The 23,524-nt window shown below is 46.0% G+C and overlaps 1 protein-coding gene across 5 annotated transcripts in view; it reads right to left on the bottom strand.

The window, feature by feature from the left end:
- PPP4R1 (protein phosphatase 4 regulatory subunit 1) overlaps positions 1–11,138 on the bottom strand; it is a 48,648-nt gene extending 37,510 nt beyond the window's left edge. For 2 of the 5 annotated variants that reach the window (XM_025273350.2, XM_025273353.2), the window contains exons 1-2: positions 11,011–11,138; positions 10,874–10,918 (exon numbers count right to left, since the gene is read on the bottom strand). In XM_025273350.2, coding sequence (XP_025129135.1) covers positions 10,874–10,918; positions 11,011–11,017 — 52 coding nt within the window. In that variant the 5' untranslated portion in view covers positions 11,018–11,138. Of the gene's footprint in view, positions 1–2,931; positions 3,770–10,873; positions 10,919–11,010 lie in introns of those variants that run through there. The other 3 variants (XM_044934641.2, XM_044934639.2, XM_044934640.2) reach the window with 3 other exon arrangements.
- Between the last annotated feature and the right edge of the window lie 12,386 nt (positions 11,139–23,524).

Below are 23,524 nucleotides of genomic sequence, written 5' to 3'. Positions count from 1 at the left end.
ATACATTCTGGTGGATCAACTATTAATAATAATAACAAAAACAAAGTTTTAAAGATTTTTATGCCCACAGGAAATTAAAAATTTAAATTTTTCCTTATATCTTTGGTGCCAAAAAAATGTGACAGGGTAATAAATAAAACTTTCAAGCATAAAAACATATTAAGGTAAAATTTTGTTAAGGAAACAGATCAAAGAACAATGGAAAATCCGCAATTTGAAGAGTTTATTCTTGGATTTTTGAAAATGGCTAATAGTGTATGTAAGTGCTATATTATTTAAATTCCATTTTTAACAGTGATATGACAGTTTCATTTTGAAAATACCTTTAAACTTAAAAAACATGAGTTTTCTAAATTTTTTTTAGAAGATATCCAGTAGTTAAGTGTGAAGACCACTGCCCTCCACCATCACAATGGTCAACTGTCTACTCGCCTCCTCACTCGAACCAGGCTACCCGGCCTCCCCTCCCCACCCACCTGGACGCACCCCACCCCCCACAGCCCACGCTGGGGGCTCTTTTCTGCAGCTGCCACAAGCTCTACCGTCCTGAGCTGCTCCTCATCTGCCCCCTTTTTCCTCATTGCAGTTGAAACTCACCTACTCACAAATACCATCCAGGAAGTACTTCCTACTCCTTCTGATAAAGATCTCCTCCTCCCATGAACTGCCCCCAGTCTTGGGGGCGCCGGTGCTTTTCTCCACCAGCAGTCGCAGTGTTTCATTTCCTCTTTTTTCCTTTTGCCCTCCAAACCAAACACAGATAAAGTCCCAGAACACAAAGCCTGTTTGCTAATCTTTTTATTAACAAACAAACTCAGATAATGGAGTCTCATGCTCCTGAAGAATGCCTGTTCACTCATAACTGTTCGTGAGGCGGTGGTCTGGACACCCATGAGGGGACGAGGGTCCTTTAAGAGCACTTTACCCCACCCCAACACACATTCCCAACATCATTAGCCTATCAGCACCTCTGAGAAGCTTGGCACCTGAGAGAGCTGATACCTGTATACACCCTAACTTTCTCCAAGCTTCATCAAACACATCCTTCTATCCCCACACAGCCTCTAGGAAGGGCTGCTAAAACAGGAAAAAGCCAATGGTCTGTTCCCCTTCCATCTTCCCCTTGATAATGCTAAGGCCACAATAAACTTGCCCAATTTTGTTGTTTCCCAAGTCCTTTATATCAGAAAATGGAAGATAACAAGACAAACCATACAGATTTAATCATTTTTATAAGAGCTACCTTAACATTTGGGGTTTAACACATTTTAACAAATAAACCAACAGACAGAGAGGAAGGGAAAAATCTTCTGAAAAGCTGAAAGCTAGCGAGGAAACCTAACTGATTCAGGTGAGAGTCATCAACACACCCTAATGCCAAGAGGTGTGTAAAGCTTGCCTGGGAATGGAAAATCCCTGGAGTCAAATCACTGCCCTTACCAGCAACACAAGGAAAAGGAAAGAATCTTAAAGTAGAGAAAGCTGGCAGGCATCACACTTTAACTGAGAGCAGAGAACTGACATTGGGTGCCTTCTGAGACAAGCACTGGGAAAACCAGGGAATTACTTAACATAGCATCCCTGGAAAGGGAGGGAGGGAGGAAGAAGCAAGCAAAACCTGAATTAAATCATGAGGAAACATAAAACCAAGTTGACTCCTCAAAACTCTCTATAATGAATAATACAGGCTGAGAACTTTTTCCAAATTAAAGAGACAAGACAATTAAACGCAGCGCAGGGGCCTGGAAGGCAAGACAGTTGCTATAACTGGTATTATTGGACGACTGGTGAGATCCGACAATGAACTACATATTACATAACTGATCAGTGTCAAAGTTACTCTTTCTGAACTTGCTGTCAGAGGAGCCTGGCCTTGCTTTCAGGAGATACAGCCTAATGATTAGGTCTAGACATGGGTGAACTCTGTGAGTTGGTGATGGACAGGGAGGCCTGTAGTGCTGCGATTCATGGGGTTGCAAAGAGTCAGACACGACTGAGCGAATGAACTGAACTGAGACAACTTCATCTTAAAAGGCGCAACAAAGAAGGTTAAGTATATATTAAAGTTGTGTATCTAATTACAACTGTAGAGAGAACAAGAAGAGCAAATTGCTCTTTTAACAATGCTGAATGGAGGTGAAGAGTTAAGGAATTATCTCAGTTAATTCCTCACTTAAAGGTGAGGAATTAACTGTGACATCTGTGCAACTTTTGTGTAAATCTGAAAGTTCTCAAAGTAACAAGTAATTGATTTAAAAATAAACCATTTCATTATTTTAGTGCAAGTTAGCTTTATGGCCTTATTCAGCTTGACCAGAAAAATCACGATTTATCTCAGCAAGTGTATACTGAAGTCCTACGGTGTGGTGGGCGCTCTGCGATGGGTGAAGAATTAAAGGCTCCAGATGTAGCTCCTTGAGCACCTGCTATATCCAGTTTCAATTTCTGACACTATAATGCTTATCAGAAATCTTTTCTTCGAATATTAAAGTTCTTAGAAATGATCTTTACTCCTAAGAATAAATCTGTCCTAGAGCATATTTAATTTAACAATTGAATTTAAGCTGGAATAATGTGCTAAAATCAATCCTGAATATTGACTGGAAGGAATGATGCTGAAGCTTCAATACTTTGGCCACATGATGTGAAGAGCCGACTCTCTGGAAAAGACCCTATGCTGGGAAAGACTGAAGGCAGGAGGAGAAGGGGACAACAGAAGATGAAATGGTTGGATGGTATCACCGACTCCATGGACATGAGTTTGAGCAAGCTCTGGGAGATGGACAGGGAAACCTGGGGTGCTGTAGTCCGTGGGGTCACAAAGAGTCGGACATGACTCAACAACAACACTGAGCTAAAGTTCAATCTATGAATATTTCAAAAAAACATTTCCCTAAAGTATGCACATAAAAGAGGCAGGGGCATGTCTACCTGCTCTCCGATTAGGTACCAAAACCTCGTTGTCTGTGCAGCATCTGCAGGTCAGAGATGTGGCACTCGGAGCGCTCGCAGGTGTGGACTCACATACGTTATAGATGGGGGTTTGTTCCTCCATGAGCAAACGTGTCACCTGCAGTCATGCTAACCCAAATACTCGATTAGTGATACTTTTGTTCTGTATGTAATCCAAATGCAAAAGTCGAGCTAATCCAGGGCCAGACTGCCACCGATCCCCAGAAATGAAGCGCTGAATCTACCTGAGTCTTGAAGTTTATTTCCACCAAAAACTAACTTGATAAATGTAAATGTAAAAATAATTTATATCAAATCTGACTCTGAATACAACTTCCAAGCTGTGAACAAATTTCAATATAAATCCAGCCACAAGAGTTTGGACTGATCGCTTTGATAACCAGACACATCGGATCACACAGCACTCTTCCCACCTCTGCTCCAACAACTGGCTCCCTTACACACGAGTGGGTTAAAATACAAAGAAAAAGGGTATACTGTGCCTCCAACATTCCCATGACAGACAGGTGCTACTCGGACAAAAATGATTTTGCCCACCAAATACTTGGAACGTGCTATGACCTTCACATCCTCCAGAACCTTCAGGAGGGCAGATGACCTAAATTAGTGATAAATGAACGGCAGTCACAGCTGGCAGGCAGGAAAGGCACAGTAATAAGGAGTAACACAATAATAAAGACTGTCGGGGTTTAGGAAGATGGGGGGTGGTGAATGGAGAGTAGCATGGAAATATATACACGAACACATGTAAAACAGATAGCCAGTGGGAATTTGCTATATGACTCAGGGAACTCAAACTGGTGCTCTGTGACAACTTGGTGGGGTAGGATGGGGCAGGAGGTGGGAAGGAGGTTCAAGAGGGAGGGGACATGTATACCCATGCCTGATCCATGTTGATGTATAGCAGAAACCAAGACAATATTTTAATTATCCTTCCACTTAAAATAAAGAAAGAAAAAAAGGCATTTGGTGATTGAAAGCAAGATACAACTGCCCTGTGACAAAGAAAAAAAAAAGACTGTCGGCCAGCTGTAGATGGGCCCTAACACTGTCAAGGCAGGTGACTGAGCAAATCACTTAACTGTTTAGATGAGCCTCATCAGGGGCCACTTCCATGGTTAATAATTTGTGGGGCTATACACCTCACAGGTGGAGTGTCAGCAAGGTTACACCACAATGCCCAACACACAATATGACAATACGTGGTGATTTTAAAAATGAACAAAATCCAGAAATTTCTCCCACTTCCCTTCTGCAGCAAGTTAAAGAGCTATGTCAGTGTTATGAGGCAGCTTGGACAGGAGGGGAGTTTGGGGGAGAATGGACATGTGTATGGCTGAGCCCCTCTGCTATGTACCAGAAACTATCACAACATTGCTCATCAGCTCTATGTAAAAAAAATAAAAATAAAAAATAAACAGCTATGTTAGATGATATTTAGGAAAAGAACTTTTAAAACCTACAAGGTCTGAATTGCAGCTGAAGCTCCAATACTCTGGCCACCTGATGTGAAGAGCTGACTCACTGGAAAAGACCCTGATGCTGGGAAAGATTGCGGGTAGGAGGAGAAGGGGGAGACAGAAGATGAGATGGTTGGATGGCATCATGGACTCAATCAACATGAATCTGAGCAAACTCCAGGAGACAGTGAAGGACAGGGGAGCCTGGCGCGCAGCAGTCCATGGGGTCGCAAAGAGTAGGACGCGACTTATCGACTGAAAGACAACAAAGTCTGCCTCTACACCATCTCTATCTGCAAGAGCTTGGGTCTACACTTTTTCATGCTTGACATGAAAAGAATGAACACACAACCTGCCCTCTAGCTCCTGGTTTCTATAACCCTGGAACCACTGGCTGAGGAGACACACAGCACAACTCATGTCCATGTGATCCTCTGAATGATACTGCAAACCAATTTAAAACATGAAGTTTTACAATATTCTTGTTACCATTGAGGCTGACCCCAAACAACGAAATGTGCTCATTAGCAAGATGAAAACAAGCAAACAAGCAAGATATTGCTTCTTTTAATCTGGTAGTCAGTATTCAGATGAAAGTGAATTTAGTAGTTATACAGATGAGCTTTATTACAGAACATGCAAAAAAAATGTCTTAAGAATTTAACCACTTAAACTTTCATAAATTATCACACCTCACTGCACCCTTAGATGTCATTCTGTCTGCAGATTATAATATCAGACTTGTGAAAGATTTACAGTTAAAATAAATGACACCTGGGATGGCCTTAAAGCACTCTACTGCCTCCCCCACAAAAGTTCAGGTGTTAGAGGGTGGATAAGTGAAAGCTGAGTGGTGGGTTTATGATGGTTCATTTGCTTTTGTGTATTTTTTAAATATCCTGTTAAAAATATTAACAGTACTTACTTAAAAAAAATGCAATTCATCATATTAAAAGACTAGAGAAAAAATCATAAATGCAGAACAAGCATCTGAAAAAATCCAACATTCAATTCTAATTTCCAAAAAGGTCTCAGGAGACTCAGGGGACTTTCTCAACCTGATAAAGGGCATTTGTGAAAAAATAATACATTGAACATCAAGATTCAAAACTTCCGCTCTTCAAAACACAGTTAGGACAATGAAAGGAAAATCAAAGAATGGGAAATGGCATTTGCAAATCGCATATCTGAGAAAGGATCTGTCTGGAATATACAAAGAACTCTCAAAACTTAGAAAACAAATAACCCAATAAATAAATGAGCAAAAGATCTGAACACCAAAAAAGACAGATGCTGAAAGTGCTATGAAAAAAATGAGCATTATCAGACTTGACAGAGATGCAAATTCAAACTGCAAGAAATACCAGCAAGGGTGCAGGGCACCTGGGTTCTCCCACACACTGGGGTTGGGGGGAGTGGTAGAGGGAGACTGCACAGCCACTCTGGAAAATGGGCTGGCAGCTTCTTATAAAGTTTGGCAGCCAAACCACCCCCAGGTACATACCCGAGAAAAGGAACGGGTATGTCCACCGAGAGACTTGCTCCTGAGTGCTCAGAGCAGGGTGGTGGAGCCAGCCCAAAGCCCAGCAACATTGTGAAGACAGAACACAGCTGAGGAAAGCAGGTGCCTGCTCCAGACGGTATGGACAGTGATACAGCGGTGAAAGGTCCCCGGCTGCAGCTGGAGTCGGCTCTGAGCTTTACGATGCCCGGTGCTTCTTACCCTACATTCAACTCTAAGCGCAGCATGATAAATGCTCAAAGACTACCCGCACTGGTACAAATCAGGCAGGAAAACGAGTCTGCCCCTAGGTCTGGGGAGAAGGGGGCTAAAAAGACCAACTCAGGAGGGGAGGACTGTGGGGAGGTGGCCTGGGGGCCTGTGCTCAAGTCCCCTCTTACAGGCTCCAGGGAGCGCGGGCCTTTCCACCACCTTCCCCAAGGTGCAGAGATGTGTCACCTGCTCTTCTTTCAAAACATTAAAACAGCTGTATGTTCAGATGCAACTTCAAAGCCCAACAACCCCCCAATTCAAGGGTAGGAACTGCCCACCGTATCCTGTAGCTGACAGCAAACATTCTCCGTCATCAGGAGAGAGAAATCCGAAATTCCAAAATATAAGGCACATGTCGTGAAGTAACAACAGTTCAATAAACAAATACAACACTTTGTTTGGATGAGAGGAAGAAACAAGGCACACGCAGAAGAACAAACAGAAATTCCCGCGTTAGCTGTCTGGGTCCCCTAATCCTGCAGCCACCAGCCCAAGAGGCCGACATGACATGCGTAGTTACAGAGGACAAAGATGACTCTCCCAAGAGGACTCTTTCTTTGAGAAATTCCACAAGCGGGATCATGATGCAAGGCATCATTAACTGATTCCATACGCACATGGGTGCCACTAAACCCATGTTTAAGCCCCTTTTCTAGGACACCAACTATATTATCTCCAAATAGAGACTTCTCCTGTCCAGTCTTGTTGGTAGCAGTCGAAACATGCTACAAGTCTCATGACTCACTCTCCCAAATCCCCATTTAACAACTCTTGTAAACATTATGGTTTTCAAGGACGCCTTCCTCGGGGTTTGCGACCCACTGACCGGCCACCTGGGAACACACACTCTGAACTTCCCCAGGCGGTGTGACTCCCAAGAAGCTTATCAATCCAGTCTCCCTAAGTAGCCGTGGGCACAGAGGCTCCGAAAGGAGTGAGGCGGGGTAGTTACACCCCATCAGCCCTGGTTCAATCACTAACTGCTTCAAACTGGAAAAACAGCATTGGGGAACAGGATTCCAAAACTTCAACAGGAAAAAGTCATGCTATGGCATATTCCAGAACACAGCTCCAAGGCCCGTCCAAGGCGCGCTAGTCACAGCTGAGAGAAATTAACACGAAGACTAGATTAGCTGTATTACGCATGAGCCTCATTTGAATCACCCCTCCCTACCAGGTTAAATTAAACCTTAGGCAGCATGCTACATGCACCTTCAAGGGTATTATTCTAAGTACAGGTTCAAACAAACTGCCTATACTAGCTGGGGCCGCTTGATGGTGCAAACTCAGGAATCTAAAGGAAAAATGGTCTTTAATGTAAAAATACTCTAAATATTAGAATCAGGAGATTTGGCTTAAATTCTGGCTGGTACTTAGAGGAGTTTTGTCCCCTGAGAGAATCATTAAGTTTCTATGCATATCAGTTAACTTATTTGATTCTAGGAAGAACTCATGTACGAGAGCAACTGGAAACCACTAACCTGATGTCATCTTTCTTTTAGAATAATATTCTTCAACATATTACTTGAACCAAAATTTAAATTTTAATCAAACTCCTTCAGTGAGATTATTTTTACAAACACTAACTCATCAAATCCTACTGTATCTGAAGTCCCATCTCACCTACCCTAGAAATCCAGCAACTTAACTGTACACCAGAACTGCGTCTGTGAAGAACTGATGACAGAAACTTAAAATCTCCTCCTCCGAGAGTCTATCTGTAACTCCACACTGGTACCCATCATCCCAGGAACACAAAGGGTTCACCCAGCTTGGAAGTCGCTCTGCTTTCTCTTTGAAATTCAAAGTGCGTCTCATCAGACGGTTAAGTACTGGAAGTATCACTTTTAAGCAAACTGAGTTTTTCAATGGGCTATTCTCCTAAACTTAATAGTACCGTACAAAGATGTTATTTATTTACCGCTGATAAGGAGTCTGCCTGCAATGCAGGAGATTCCGGTTCGATCCCTGGATTGGGAAGATCCCCTGGAGAAAGAACTGGCAACCCACTCCAGTATTCTTGCCTGGAAAATACCACGGACAGAGGAGCCTTGGCCAGCCAGAGGTCATGGGAGTGCAAAGGGTCACACACAACTAACAGACTCCACTTCTCTCTCTTCTCTATGACCCTTTGAGGTGCACATACAAGGCACCATTTTTCACACATTAGGGTTTTTTCCCCTCCGAGAGTATCAGTTAAGTCCATCTCTGACCAACCCTTTCCTGTTCTACTCACGTTTCTACTGATTCTACACAGAGACTAGAGGCTTAAAATGAAACAAATCAATGAACGACCTGAGACTCTCAACTCAGGATCCGGTGATGGCCCCTTTTCAAGATCTGGATCTCAGCTGGGGCCTCCCCCAGGCTCCCCAGCGGCTCATCACTTGTACAACAACACTGACTCTCTGCTGTCTTAGTCTTAGAAAGGCCACCAAGAGTCTGGAGCTCAGGCAGCTGACTCAGCCCTTGGTGCAGCTGAAGGGGCAAGCCCCAAGACAGCCTCCGCCAGCACTGCCCCGGGCAGAAGACCTAGCTCTGAGACATAGTCCAGCCGTGCAGGCAGCCCAACCCCCACCTCCTCCACCCCAACATCTCTGGTCCACTCCCTTGTCCAGGTCATGCCCAGCCTCTCCATTTCCTCCCCAGCCATCTCACCCTGGACCAAGGCCCCAAGGCTGGCTTCCCCTCTCACCGCCCCCTCCCTTCACAACAGACCCTGAGGGGTCCTTTAACTGGCCATAGGTAGGTTCCAAGATGGCTTGTTCCTGAATATTCTGGGTAAAGGCATCACCTGTAGAAACTGCAGCCACTAAGAAAAATAAGCAATTATTCCAGCAAAGACTTCCACCAAACTATAAATATGCAAATAAGCTACCTGTACCTTCTAAGGTCGAACATTTTATCCTAAATTGAAACACACTCGACAGCACTGTAAATCAACTGTACTTCAATAAAACACACACAGAGTGAACAAACAGGATCTTAAAAAAGTTAAGAGCACCAGCAGCACCTGTAAATATGTAAATTCTGTGGTGTAATGTTCAACATCAGTATCCCCTCCCTGCACTTTCTTTCCAGCTTCCCTTATACCACCACCACCACATCGTAGTCACTATTTACCAGGTATTATTCTAAGTGTTTTGTGTGAATTAATTTATGAAAGGCTCTAACAGCTCTCTAAGGTAGCTAACGTTATTTACGCCTATTTACAAATGACCACATTTGGCACTGAGAAGTTCAAGTGAGTTGCAGTCTGCTCAAACTGAGGACGCCAAGGCTGGAACTAAGCAGTCCTGCTCCTAAGCCCGGTGTGTCCACGACTGTACTGGGATGCCCAGACACCTCACTGTCACACTTACATCATCAAAGCTGCTTGGGAACCGCTAGAGGGGCACAGAGGGTGACCGCCCCTGCTGCTCTACCCTCAGCAGTCTGGAGAGTCCTGAAGAAATCAGGCCGAGTTCCACAGTGGTGGGCTGCCCCTTCCAGTCTGTGCTCCTTAAGGGTGAAGGAGAAAACTGCAGCTCATCTCATAGGCTTTGATTGCCCAGGGCAGCCAAGCGACAGTAAATGAATGAGACAGTCCTTGACACCTGCTGCAGAGGGGCGTCTTCCACCGAGAAAAAGCCTTGGACCTAAACACACGCCTGAGAAGGCCCCGCATGGGGACAGTCCTTAGTCAACTCTCCAAACCTCTCCAACGCTAACCCTGCAGAAGCCTCAGGGCTGCGGTAACCGACACCTGAAACTTATCAGCAGGTGCGCGCGTCCTAGCGGACAGCACGAAAGGAGATGGGAGAGCCAGCCTTCACTACATGAGTACCGCTGCCTTCAGAGAGCCTTTTTACTGAAGAAAAAAAGAAAAAAAAAAAACGTAAACCCAGACTGCACCAAACACGAGTTTACGTATGGTTCATTCACTTTAGAAATATTTTTTTCTAGAAGCTCCTTATAAAGTCAATTTCCCTCACGTCACTCAAAACACCCAGTAATTTAAAAACTGAGCTTAATTTGGGCAAGGAAACCACGTTAGACAACGCTAGGGATCAGCTCCCGGCACCTAGAGGAGCGACGCCCAGGTACAGCCCCCGGGGGACCCCCGAGGCGGTCCGGACCACCTCACGGTTCCCGGAGCCCCCACATCCCCGTAAGCCACCCCCGCCGGAGCCGCCTCCCAGCTCCCTTCCGACCCCGGAGCAGAGCACGCGAGAGGGACGCCTCCTTCCCGACGCTCCTCCGGGAACAATGTCAAACTTTTTGTTTTTCCTGAAGCACAAGACTCCTCCGCTCGGAAACTTCACGGTCCCCAGGAAGCCAGGCATGGAGGCGCGGGAAGGCCCGGCCGAGCCGCCAGCCTTTGCGCCGAAGAAAGGCGGTCGATGCTTGCGGGCCCGTCCCGCCTGGGCCGCCCCTTCCGCCTCCGCGGACCCAGGCCCCCCGGACCCCGCAGCCCGGGCTCCGGACCCGGGCCGGCGGCCTCGGCAGGGCTCCGGGCGGCGGGCGGCGCCCCGACCCCTGCCTGCCGCGGCCCCGGCCCCGCCGACCAGCCACCGCGCTCCCGCTTCCGCCGCCGCGGCTCCGCCCGAACGGCCGCCCCGAGCCACCGAGGCCTGGGCTCCCCGCCGCCCGCGCCCTGCCTCCCGCCCGCCCGGCCGGCACTCACATCCGTCCGCGTCCTCCGGCAGGTCCTCCTGCAGCAGCGACAGGTCTGCGCCGAGGGAGACAAGAAAGGCCGTGAGCCCGCCGCCCGCCGCCCCGCGCCCTCGCGTCCCCGCCCGCCGCCCGCCGCGGGGCCCGTACCCGCCATCTTGCGGCGCCCCCTCCTCCGCCGTCGCCCGGGGACCCGGGGCTCCAGGGGCGGCGCGCGCGGCGGCCGGTGGACGCGCGCGGGGGGCGGTGCCGCGGGGACGCGCGGGGCGGGCCGAGGGCGGCGGGCCGGGGGCGGCTCCGGACGCCGGGCGGACCCGGCCCGCCCCGCCCGCCTGCGCGCCGCTCCGCCTCCCGCCTCGCTCGCTCCGCCCGCCGGCGCGCTCTCGGCTCGGCCGGCCCCTTGGTGAGCCGAGTCCGAGGCGCGGCTGCTACTGTCGCCGCCGCGGGGGCTCCGCGCCGTGTGCCGGGCTCGCCGGGCGGGGCCTCCCGCGCGCTTTGTTGGGTCACTGGCGCCGCCCGTCGGCCCGCGGGCCCGGTCCCGGCACCTGCCCGCCCGTCTGCTCGGCCGCGCGCCGGGGCCACCTCTGGGCGTGAAGCGCCGCCTCCGCGCCGGCCGCCGGGTGCGGCGAACAAAGCTGCGGGGACGGCCCGGCTCCCGTGCTGGCCCCGGCCCGGCGGTGGGCGCACGGCCCGGTTGCAGGAGGACCAACGAACCTCGCCCCCGGGATCGTTGGGACTAAGGAAGAACGACAGGAACCGAGCACCGAGTACTGGGCGTCCCGCTGGTGCTGGGGAACGGCGCCTCGCCTTAGCTTTTGTCTGTAAATAATTTGAATAATTGTGGTAGCACTCGAGGCGCTCGGCTGAAATTTGCAGCACGCTTTCTGTTACTTCGTCTTTCCACAAGTGCTGAGGGATGCACGCAACCGCCCAGTATGGAGTTGGGGCCCAGCCCCAGTTCCCTGGCCCACTGGCCTCTGTCCAGGACTCAAGCCCACCTCCCCGTCCCCCAAGGCCTCCAGGATGGTCATATCCTGAATGACCATTACACAGGGACGTGTGTAAATGATGCCATTTTGGGGGTCTGGCCTCGGGGGAGGAGACGGAATTCCAAATGGTCTGCATGATGATCTTAACCAAGGACATTGTATTACATTTAATGCCGTGAAAGAGTCAGAGCCTCTGAAATATGTAATTCTGGATAATAAAATGGGTCCCACGTAGCTATTCAAAATACTTCTCTCTCAGATGTTACAGGTTGCAATGAGGATTTCATGAATTGAAGTCAAAGTCGCTCAGTCCTGACCCGACTCTTTGCAACCCCATGGACTGTAGCCGGCCAGGGTCCTCTGTCCATAGAAATCTCCAGGCCAGAATACTGGAGTGGGTTGCTCCTTCCTTTCTCCAGGGTATCTTCCCAACCCAGGGATCAAACCCAGGTCTCTTGCATTGCAGGCGGATTCTTTACCGTCTGAACCACTGGGGAAGCATGCATTCCATAGTATGTATTATTAATATTTTCTGAGAGTGAGAAAAACTGGAATAGCATCTCTAACTCTAGTGTCTAGTTTTCTAGTGTGTCTAGTTTAGCAAAATAATTAAAACTAAAGGCCAAATGGCCACCATCTAGTTCTCTCCTTCCTTGCAGAACACTCTTATGTGAATTCAGCTGATACTCACTCTCAAAATGACAAGGAGTTAGAAATTCACAACTGTCACTTGACTCAGTCCATGAGAGCTTTGCCCTGCTAATGCTACCACTTCAGTAATCCTGGGTGGAAAGGGGAAGGCAGGGCATTGGGGTCTTTCCACTAGCTTGGGGTCTCCCTGCAGCAGCACAGAATCTAATGCCAGCTAGGCTTTGGCCCCCAGACACACATGGAGGTGAAGGGGACCATCTAGGTGATCTACCCAGTAGAGTAAGACTCAGTGATGGTGATAAAACAGATGTTATGTTACAAATACTTTGGCCACCTGATGTGAGAGCCGACTCATTGGAAGACACCCTGATGCTGGGAAAGATTGAGGGCAGGAGGAGAAGCGGGTGACAGGATGAGATGGTTGGATGGCATCACTGACTCAATGGACATGAGTTTGAGCAAACTCCGAGAGAGAGAGTGAAGGACAGAGGAGCCTGGCGTGCTGCAGTCCATGTCAGCAAAGAGTCAGACTCGACTGAGCAAGTGAACAACACCCAAATGCTAGCCTGGGATATATAGGTCGACTAAAACTCTGCCTTGGGTAAGCAAGGCTGCACAGTGAGTTTTATCTCACTCTCTCTGGGAAGGCAGCCAAGGAGGAGGGGCTGAGTAATTGTATCCATATTGTTCAGGAGCTGTGCATTTGATCATCGTCTTACCTGCATCCCACTTTACGGCAGGTCCCTGGAGGCAGCTCAGTGCTTAGACATTTCAGTGAGGACGTTCTTACTCATGGGTCAGCACAAGCACGTTTTTTTCATGTGATTTTTCTCTCACTCTCTAGTCCTTGCTCAAAGATACAGTAAATGGTTTTTACACCAGTATTTGTAAAGGGTGCTGTGCTTCCTCCTCATAGTAAATGACATTTAAAGAACAGTCACCGTTGTGCTATGGCCTTACCCAAACTGCACTTACAGGGTAGTCGGTGGATGCCGAGCTGTGTGCCTGGAGGTCAGAGCACAACCCAGAGTCTGCGTCCTTCACCTGCTCTGCCCCTAAAATCTGCAAAACAGGGGGAATTCACATGTCACTGCTTTCAAAAGTATTATCCAATTATGGCTACTAAGGCCTGGATTTTTCAGAAGAACTCCTCCAAATGATAGTGAAGACTTATGAGTAGCCAAGGAGCCTTGGAAATTGATAAACTTGGCTCTTGAAACAACTTAATAACTACGTTTATTATTGCAGACATAAGTATCATGGGAAAATATTGCTAATAAAAAACCTACCTGACATTGCTTGCTATGTCATTTATTAATTTTTGAATTGGTAATTGAACGGTTTACTTTTTCTTCAGGATGGTCCTTCCTAAAGTGGAAAGTATGTAAAAGGCAGATCTTTTAGTTATTGTTTTGAATAATAATAAATGAATCAATCAGATAATGGAGACATGCTTTTACAATAAAAATGGTTTTTAAATAAAATTTTTAACCTTTATTTTCATTCATCTCTGTTTTGTTTTTTTTTTTTAAGCCAGGTTTATATAATGCTCAAAATTCTCCAAGCCAGGCTTCAGCAATGCGTGAACCGTGAACTTCCTGATGGTCAAGCTGGTTTTAGAAAAGGCAGGGGAACCAGAGATCAAATTGCCAACATCTGCTGGATCATCAAAAAAGCAAGAGAGTTCCAGAAAAACATCTATTTCTGCTTTATTGACTATGCCAAAGCCTTTGACTGTGTGGATCACAATAAACTGTGGAAAATTCTGAAAGAGGTGGGAATACCAGACCACCTGACCTGCCCCTTGAGAAATCTGTATGCAGGTCAGGAAGCAAGAGTTAGAACTGGACATGGAACAACAGACTGGTTCCAAATAGGAAAAGGAGTATGTCAAAGCTGTATATTGTCACCCTGCTTATTTAACTTATATGCAGAGTACATCATGAGAAACGCTGGACTGGAAGAAGCACAAGCTGGAATCACGATTGCTGGGAGAAATATCAATAACCTCAGATATGCAGATGACACCACCCTTATGGCAGAAAGTGAAGAGGAACTCAAAAGCCTCTTGATGAAAGTGAAAGTGGAGAGTGAAAAAGTTGGCTTACAACTCAACATTCAGAAAACGAAGATCATGGCATCTGGTCCCATCACTTCATGGGAAGTAGATGGGGAAACAGTGGAAACAGTGTCAGACTTTATTTTTCTGGGCTCCAAAATCACTGCAGATGGTGACTGCAGCCATGAAATTAAAAGACGCTTACTCCTTGGAAGGAAAGTTATGACCAACCTAGACAGCATATTCAAAAGCAGAGACATTACTTTGCCAACAAAGGTCCGTCTAGTCAAGGCTATGGTTTTTCCTGTGGTCATGTATGGATATGAGAGTTGGACTGTGAAGAAGGCTGAGCCCCGAAGAATTGATGCTTTTGAACTGCGGTGTTGGAGAAAACTCTTGAGAGTCCCTTGGACTGCAAGGAGATCCAACCAGTCCATTCTAAAGGAGATCAGCCGTGGGATTTCTTTGGCAGGAATGATGCTAAAGCTGAAACTCCAGTACTTTGGCCACCTCATGCAAAGAGTTGACTCATTGGAAAAGACTCTGATGCTGGGAGGGATTGGGGGCAGGAGGAGAAGGGGACGACAGAGGATGAGATGGCTGGATGGCATCACTGACTCGATGGATGTGAGTTTGAGTGAACTCCGGGAGTTGGTGTTGGACAGGGAGTCCTGGTGTGCTGCGATTCATGGGGTCACAAAGAGTCGGACACAACTGAGCGACTGAACTGAACTGAACTGATTCTTCAAAAACTATTTGAAGAACAAATATTTTCCTTTTTTTTTTTGATTAATTTCTAATCTCTTACCCAAAGCCTCCTATACATATTTTGGCAAATTGTATAAAGATAAGTGTTTGTGTGAAGTTTTTGTTATCTTTCTTTTCTATGCTTCTTTTAAGTCCCATTTAAGCTCTGTGTCAAGATGAAATTCCAAATTGTGAGTTCTTAGTTTTTCCTAGAGCTTTCATAGTTTGGGTTTGTTTTTCAAAGACACTCGTCTCTTTTTATTCACATTTTCTCACACCACCTTAGGAAAAGAAAGAATAAAGAAGAGAGGGAGGAAACAGCTACAAAACTGAGCCAGAATTCTCCCTACTCAGGCTGTCCTTTCTCTGTCTATAGGGGTCCGAGGCTGCCCTGAGATGCACAGAACTTCAGCTCTGTCCACGGTCACCAGGCCGCAGGTTCCCCAGCCTAGGGTTGTTCTGAGAAGAACAGTGCAACCTGGGACCACCACTGTAACCAAGTAGAAAGAAAAGTAAACCCTGTTTCTCATCCACCATGTTAAGAACTCCATTTCTTTCACCACACTCCAGATGAACTAAACCAAAAGGATTCTGCATCAAGGAATTCTGTAGTTATTCCAGCCAAGGAATGGCACCCGTCCAGTTTGTTCCACACATTTTAATTTCATTAGGAAAGCTAAGATGTGAAATAGCAAACATTAATGGCAGTATTGGTTTTGTTTATGCCTTTCTCTCAAAATGTGCAAAGCACCAGTGGCGATCAAGCTCAAAGCAACGTGGAAGAGCCTGTCCTTGGTGTCTGGTGGAGTACGTGCTTGAGGAAATGTTTATTATTCTGAATCTGGATGGATGAGTCACGTTGAAGCAGGAAAAAATCATAAGCAAACCACATACTCAAACCCAGATAAGCTCAGTGATTAAACTATGTCTTGATTCTCAAGCCTTTCTCCTACTATGGCTGCCCCCTGGTTCTGTGATTCAGAGGAAAGAGTTTCCATTCCAATTTCACTTCTGTGTAACTCTCTATAACAAAATTCCTCTGTTCCTGGCCACTGGTTCCTTTATTTGATTGAAAAATAAATATATATATATTGGCGCCATACACAAGAGAAGACTCTACACATGGACATCACCAGACGGTCTACACCGAAATCAGACTGATCATATTCTTTGCAGCCAAAGATGAAGAAGCTCTATATAGTCAGCAAAAACAAGACTGGGAGCTGACTGTGCCTTGGATCATGAACTCCTTATTGCCAAATTCAGACTGAAATTGAAGAAAGTGGAGAAAACAACTAGACCCCTCAGGTATGACCTAAATCAAATCCCTTATGACTATTCAGTGGAAGTGAGAAATAGATTTAAGGGACTAGATCTGATAGACAGAGTGCCTGATGAACTATGGATAGAGGGACGTGACATTATACAGGAGACAGGGATCAAGACCATCCCCAAGAAAAAGAAATGCAAAAAGCAAAATGGCTGTCTGAGGAGGCCTTACAAATAGTTGAGAGAAGGGAAGCAAAAAGCAAAGGCAAAAAGGAAAGATATACCCATTTGAATGCAGAGTTCCAAAGAATATCAAGGAGAGATAAGAAAGCCTTCCTCAGCGATCAATGCAAAGAAATAGAGGAAAACAACAGAATGGGAAAACTAGAGATCTCTTCAAGAAAATTAGAGATACCAAGGGAACATTTCATGCAAAGATGGGCTCAGTAAAGGACAGATATGGTAGGTACCTAACAGAAGCAGAAGATATTAAGAAGAGGTGGCAAGAATACACAGAAGAACTGTACAAAAAAGATCTTCATGACCTAGATAATCACGATGGTGTGATCACTGACCTAGAGCCAGACATCCTGTAATGTGCAGTCAAGTGGGCCTTAGGAAGCATCAGTACGAACAAAGCTAGTGGAGGTGATGGAATTCCAGTTGAGCTATTTCAAATCCTGAAAGATGATGCTGTGAAAGGGCTGCATTCAATATGCCAGCAAATTTGGAAAACTCATCTGTGGCCACAGGCCTGGAAAAGGTCAATTTTCATTCCAGTTCCAAAGAAAGGCAATGCCAAAGAATGCTCAAACTATTGCACAATTGCACTCATCTCACATGCTAGTAAAGTAATGCTTAAAATTCTCCAAGCCAGGCTTCAGCAACATGCGAATTGTGAACTTCCAGATGTTCAAGCTGGTTTTAGAAAAGGCAGGGGAACCAGAGATCAAATTGCCAACATCCGCTGGATCATCAAAAAAGCAAGAGAGTTCCAGAAAAACATCTATTTCTGCTTTATTGACTATGCCAAAGCCTTTGACTGTGTGGATCATAATAAACTGTGGAAAATTCTGAAAGAGGTGGGACTACCAGACCACCTGACCTGCCTCTTGAGAAATCTGTATGCAGGTCAGGAAGCAACAGTTAGAACTGGACATGGAACAACAGACTGGTTCCAAACAGGAAAAGGAGTACGTCAAAGCTGTATATTTTCACCTTGCTTATTTAACTTATATGCAGAGTACATGATGAGAAACCCTGGGCTGGAGGAAGCACAAGCTGGAATCAAGATTGCCGGGAGAAATATCAATAACCTCAGATATGCAGATGACACCACCCTTATGGCAGAAAGTGAAGAAGAACTAGAGCCTCTTAATGAAAGTGAAAGAGGAGAGTGAAAAAGTTGGCTTACAGCTCAGCATTCAGAAAACTAAGATCATGGCATCCGGTCCCATGCCAGAGGTCATGGCAAAGAGATAGGGAAACAGTGGAAACAGTGGCTGACTTTATTTTTCTGGGCTCCAAGATTGCTGCAGATGGTGATTGCAGCCATGTTATTAAAAGACGCTTACTCCTTCGAAGGAAAGTTATGACCAACCTAGACAGCATATTAAAAAGCAGAGACATTACTTTGCCAACAAAGGTCCATCTAGTCAAGGCTATGGTTTTTCCAGTAGTCATGTATGGATGTGAGGGTTGGACTGTGAAGAAAGCTGAGCCCCGAAGAATTGATGCTTTTGAACTGCGGTGTTGGAGAAGACTCTTGAGAGTCCCTTGGACTGCAAGGAGATCCAACCAGTCCATCCTAAAGATCAGACCTGGGTGTTCACTGGAAGGACTGATGTTGAAGCTGAAACTCCAATACTTTGGCCACCTGATGCGAAAAGCTGACTCATTTGAAAAGACCATGATGCTGGGAAAGGTTGAGGGCAGGAGGAGAAGGGGATGACAGAGGATGAGATGGTTGGATGGCATTGCTGACTCGATGGACATGGGTTTGGGTAGACTCCGGGAGTTGGTGATGGACAGGGCGGCCTAGCGTACTGCGGTTCATGGGGTCGCAAGGAGTCAGACACGACTTAGCAACTGAACAGAGAGAGAAGTGAAGTTACTCAGTTGTGTCCAACTCTGCGACCCCATGAATTGTAGCCTGTAAGGTTCCTCTGTCAATGGGATTTGCAAGGCACAAATACTGGAGTGAGTTACCATTTCCTTCTCCAGAGGATCTTCCCAACCCAGGGACTGAACCCAGGTCTCCTGCATTGCAGGCAGACTCCTTACTGGCTGAGCCAGGAGGGAAGTCCACTAGCGCCATAACACAATGCAAATCATACAAAAGTTAGCTACTCCACTTTTTAACTTTTTATTTTGAAATAATTACAGATTCATAGGAAGTTGCAAAAAATGTACAGGATGGTCCTGTGTACCCTTTACCCAGCTTCCCCCAATGGTAATAAGTACATCTTAAAACATTCTTGAGATGTATGTACTAGGTATTATGCTAAGTGCTTTTTAGATTTTAACCCTCAAAACAACTCTATGACGTAGGTATTGATATTTACCTATTTTACATTTTAAAAATCAAAGCTCAAAGAGGTTAAAATTTTATGAAAGTCAGATAGAAAATAGCAGAGTTGGAATTCAAGTGTTGGAATCTTAATTCTAAATGATGCTAATAGGATCTGTATGTCATCACGTTCATGACTCTTCCATCAAATTTGTCTCTCAGCCAGCTTCTCTGGCCGAGAAAGAGAAGGAAAAGGAAAGCCTCAGGAAAGCCTCTGTCATTTCACATGTACAGTCTTGGGATCATCTTAACTCCAGTTGGGTCGTCTCTCGGTCCCCTGAGGATTTTGACCACTGAAACATTTTAGGAGTCACTCTTTCCCTTTGTTCTCACCTAACACCCTAACCAAGGGATAAGCTGCTTGAAAACCATACTAGCAACTTCCTAACTAGCCTTTTACGATTTCTTCTGGCCAAGGATGCAAAAAATTATCTTTCTTATGTAATATTTTGCTTGTATCAGTTCTGTGCCTTAGTAGTGACCCTCCACCAGATGTCCCATGTTTCATTAGAGGCTGGGCTTCTCTGGTGGTTCAGCTGGTAAAGAATCTGCCTGCAATGCAGGAGACCTGGGTTTGATCCCTGGGTTGGGAAGATTGCCTAGAGAAGGGACCAGCTACCCTCTCTAGTATTCTGGCCTGGAGAATTCTGGGTGGCAAGGAGTTGGACACAACTGAACGACTTTGACTCACCATCTTTTCACTTTTTTTTTTGGCCCTGCCCTTCAGCTTGAAGGATCTTAGTTTTCCCACCAGGGATGGAACCTGTGCCCTGTGCAGTGGGTCCACGGGTGTGGATGCCTGATAACAGTGGTGATCTAAGGTAGTAAGAGAAAGACAAAAGCAGAACAGCAGAGCTGGGAGCCGTGTTTCCACGTATTGGTAATATTCCATTTCTTAGACTGCATGGAGGTTGCCTGTGCATGAATGCTTTGTGATCATTTTTCATGCTGTGTCTTATGATTTGGGCCATTTTTTTCTGGATGCATGTTTTACTTTTGAAAGTTTACTAAGCACACTCAACTCTTCAGAACCGTAAACTTAAAAATGGTTAAGATGGTAAATTTAACGTTATATATCTTCCCCTTACACACAATTTTTAAAAATGTTATTAAAGAATTTGCCTCTTCCTGAAAAATTTGGGTCACAAAATCTAACCCAGCACTTAAGAATTTTAAATATTGTCAGTTTTTCTCTGTATCATCTTTAGGCAGAAATAAAGTAGTGGAGGGGAGGGAGAGAAAGGAAGGAAACGGGGAAGAAGTGGGGAAGGGGCGGGGAGGAGGAGGAAAACCAGGAAGAAGGGGGGCGAGGGCGGGGAAAGTGAAAGAGGAAGATTTTACCTGATGTAATTTGATTATTCGTGTTACTTTTGATTTTGAAGCCGTGTTTCCCAGGCAGGTGAGAGGCACCGCGTGCGCCCCTAGTTTCTCCCCTCCCCTCCGGACCCTCAGCCGCCCGTTAGGATGCTCAGCCACCCCCTCCCCCTCCCCCGCTCCTCCCCCACAAGCCCTTCGGGTGAGAGTCCGCGAGCCTTGAACTGGAGAGAGAAAGAGGCGCGCGCCTCTACCCTGAGGCCGGGGCTCCGCGTCCTGGGTCGGTGGAGGTGGATCGGTCGCTTCACCTCTTTCCGATGTGGCTCCCAGGTTTGCGAAGTGCAAGTGGTAACCTGCAAGTGCCTTTCCCGCGGGCTATTGTGAGGGTGTCAGCAGTGAATCCCTGTAAAGCGCGGAGACCTCGTCTACACGTGGTGAGACGCACAGAGAGCCTCCGGGTCCCCGTCCGCTGCGCGCAGACCTGCGCGTCCCCGTCGCCGCCGTCGGGGGCACCGAGGGTACCCAGGGGAGCGCCAGGGCTTCCTTTCTGCAGATGTCACTGCGCGTACGCAATCGGAAAGGACGCCTAGCCCCCCAGTTTAACGCAGCTCGGGACAGCACAGCTCTCACTTCCATCTTTCTGCCGGTTTAGACATAAATGAAGCGTATCTTGCGGAGGTCACGGCGTCTGACTCCAGCCTTGGTGCTGTTTAACTTCAGCTTGCTTGCAGCATGGGGGGTGGGGGTTGGGCAACCCTCGCTGCTTGTACGTCATTTCCGGCATCCCCGAGCTGCGCTGCTCAGTGACCACGTGTGCACCTCCAATCGGGTGTGACGTTGTCAATAATGGGAATAACGGTGACCTGGTTTTGTTATTATTATCAGAAGATGCCGTTTCAAATATAATTAAGCAGTCTAAACATGGAGGAAAATCTCCTTATATGCCTCTTCTGTTGAAATTCTGTTAAATAGCTCTTAATGCATACGTTTATAACTGCCAGAGTGAGTGCTGCAATGTTAATAAATATTGTGAAAGCTATTATTTAATAAAGACTGTTTTAGATAGTTAATTTGAGAAAGAACATCATATATTTTTGAAGCCAACAAATTTTTATAAACATTTGATTACTAATACAGGGTAGTAGTGATGATACAGCGATTCCAAACTTTTCAGAGTTTCGTTGGTGACCGACTCTTTGCGACCCTGTGGACTGCAACAGGCCAGGCTTCCCTGACCATCACTAACTCCAGAAGCTTGCTCAAACTCATGTCTATGGAGTCAGTGAGGCCATCCAACCATCTTATCCTCTGTCATCCCCTTTTCCTGCCTTCAATCTTCCCCAGCATCAGGTCTTTTCCAATGAGTCAGTTCTTTGCATCAGGTGGCTAAAGTATTGGAGTTTCAGCGTCAGCATCAGTCCTTCCAGTGAATATTCAGGACTGATTTCCTTTAGGATTGGCTGGTTGGATCTTCTTGCAGTCCAAGGGACTCTCAAGAGTCTTCTCCAACACCACAGTTCAAAAGCATCAATTCTTTAGCGCTCAGCTTTCTTTATAGACCAACTCTCACATCCATACATGACTACTGGAAATAGCTTTGATTAGACGGACCTTTGTTGGCAAAGTAATGTCTCTGCTTTTTAATATGCTGTCTAGGTTTGTAATAGCTTTTCTTTCAAGGAGCAAGCATCTTTTCATTTCATGGCTGTGTGAAATTGTTTCTTCTAATAAACTTAAAAATAGATGCTACAAAAATCTTCCAAGAATTCTTGGAAGTATTCCAACAATTCCTTATAGATTTAAGCCTATAGAAACTACACATTAAAACAAAAAGTCTATCAAAATATTCACTATGGTGTGCCAGCCATTTTTTTGTAATTGAAAATATAAGGTAGTTTTAAGATTTTCCTAGGTAGTCAATACCTTCAAGCAAATACGTCACTGAAAACCATTTTCCTGAAATAATTCTGTTATGCACAAAGATTGGATTTCCTACGTGGCGCAGTGGTAAAGAATCTGTTTGCCAGTGCAGAAGACGCAGGTTCAGTCCCTGGATCGGAAAGATTCCTTGGAGTGGGAAATGGCAACCCACTCTAGTATTCTTGCCTGGAGAATCCCACAGGTGAGCGACTGAGCACAGGCACGCATACACAAAGAGTAGTGCTGTCTCATAAATGTGCTGCAGAGTGACTATGAAAGTGACTTTGCAGATGAGGACACTGACAAGTTTTGTTTCTACACTGAAATGTCAAACTTTAAAATACAGGTTACTAAAATATTTAAGGATAAGACTATAATCCTAATTAAATTTCTTATAACATGCCATTTATTTTTGTATTTCAGAAACTCAATCTGTGATGGTGATATTCATCTTCTGGCATTAGGGCTTCTCTGTTGGCTCAGACATAAAAGAATCTGCCTGCAATGCAGGAAACCTGGGTTCAGTCCTGGGTCGGGAAGAGCCTCTGGAGAAGGGAATGGCTACCCACTCCAGTATTATTCTTGCCTGGAGAATTCCATGGACAGAGGAGCCTGGTGGGCTGTAGTCCATGGGATTGCAAATAGTCGGACATGACTGAACAATTAACATTTGAGTGAAGTTGGAGTTCCCCTACCTTTGGTTAAATGTTGTTTTTAAGATTTGGTCTTTAGGTATTTGACCATGATATATATTCAGGAGATTGTTCAAATGTACACACACACCACGTTTATTCACAACGTACATTTGAACAATCTCCTGAATATATATCATGGTCAAATATCTATGGGAGCTGATTTAAGGAGAGTGAAATTCACCGAGGGCCTGATTCTCTGTCTGTTTATAGGTTTGCCTCCAGGGAAAGCTAGTTTGGCAGGATGAAGAGATTCCTTATCAGCATATTTTGGTTAATCCGTGATCACTGACCGAAGTAAAAACCTGTTGTGACAAACGTATTCAAACGGCACAGCTGACATTTGTCTGCAGGTCTGGCCACGCAGTAAAAGGGTTCCTGGCTGTGTTTCCGTGTCCTGTCCTCTCATCTGCCAGCCACGCTGCTGCATCTGTCTTGGACCAGAGGACCAGCA

The sequence above is a fragment of the Bubalus bubalis genome, chromosome 22 (genome assembly GCF_019923935.1).
Source record: "Bubalus bubalis isolate 160015118507 breed Murrah chromosome 22, NDDB_SH_1, whole genome shotgun sequence".
Taxonomy (NCBI): Eukaryota; Metazoa; Chordata; class Mammalia; order Artiodactyla; family Bovidae; genus Bubalus; species Bubalus bubalis.
This window is presented reverse-complemented; position numbering and strand designations above follow the sequence as displayed.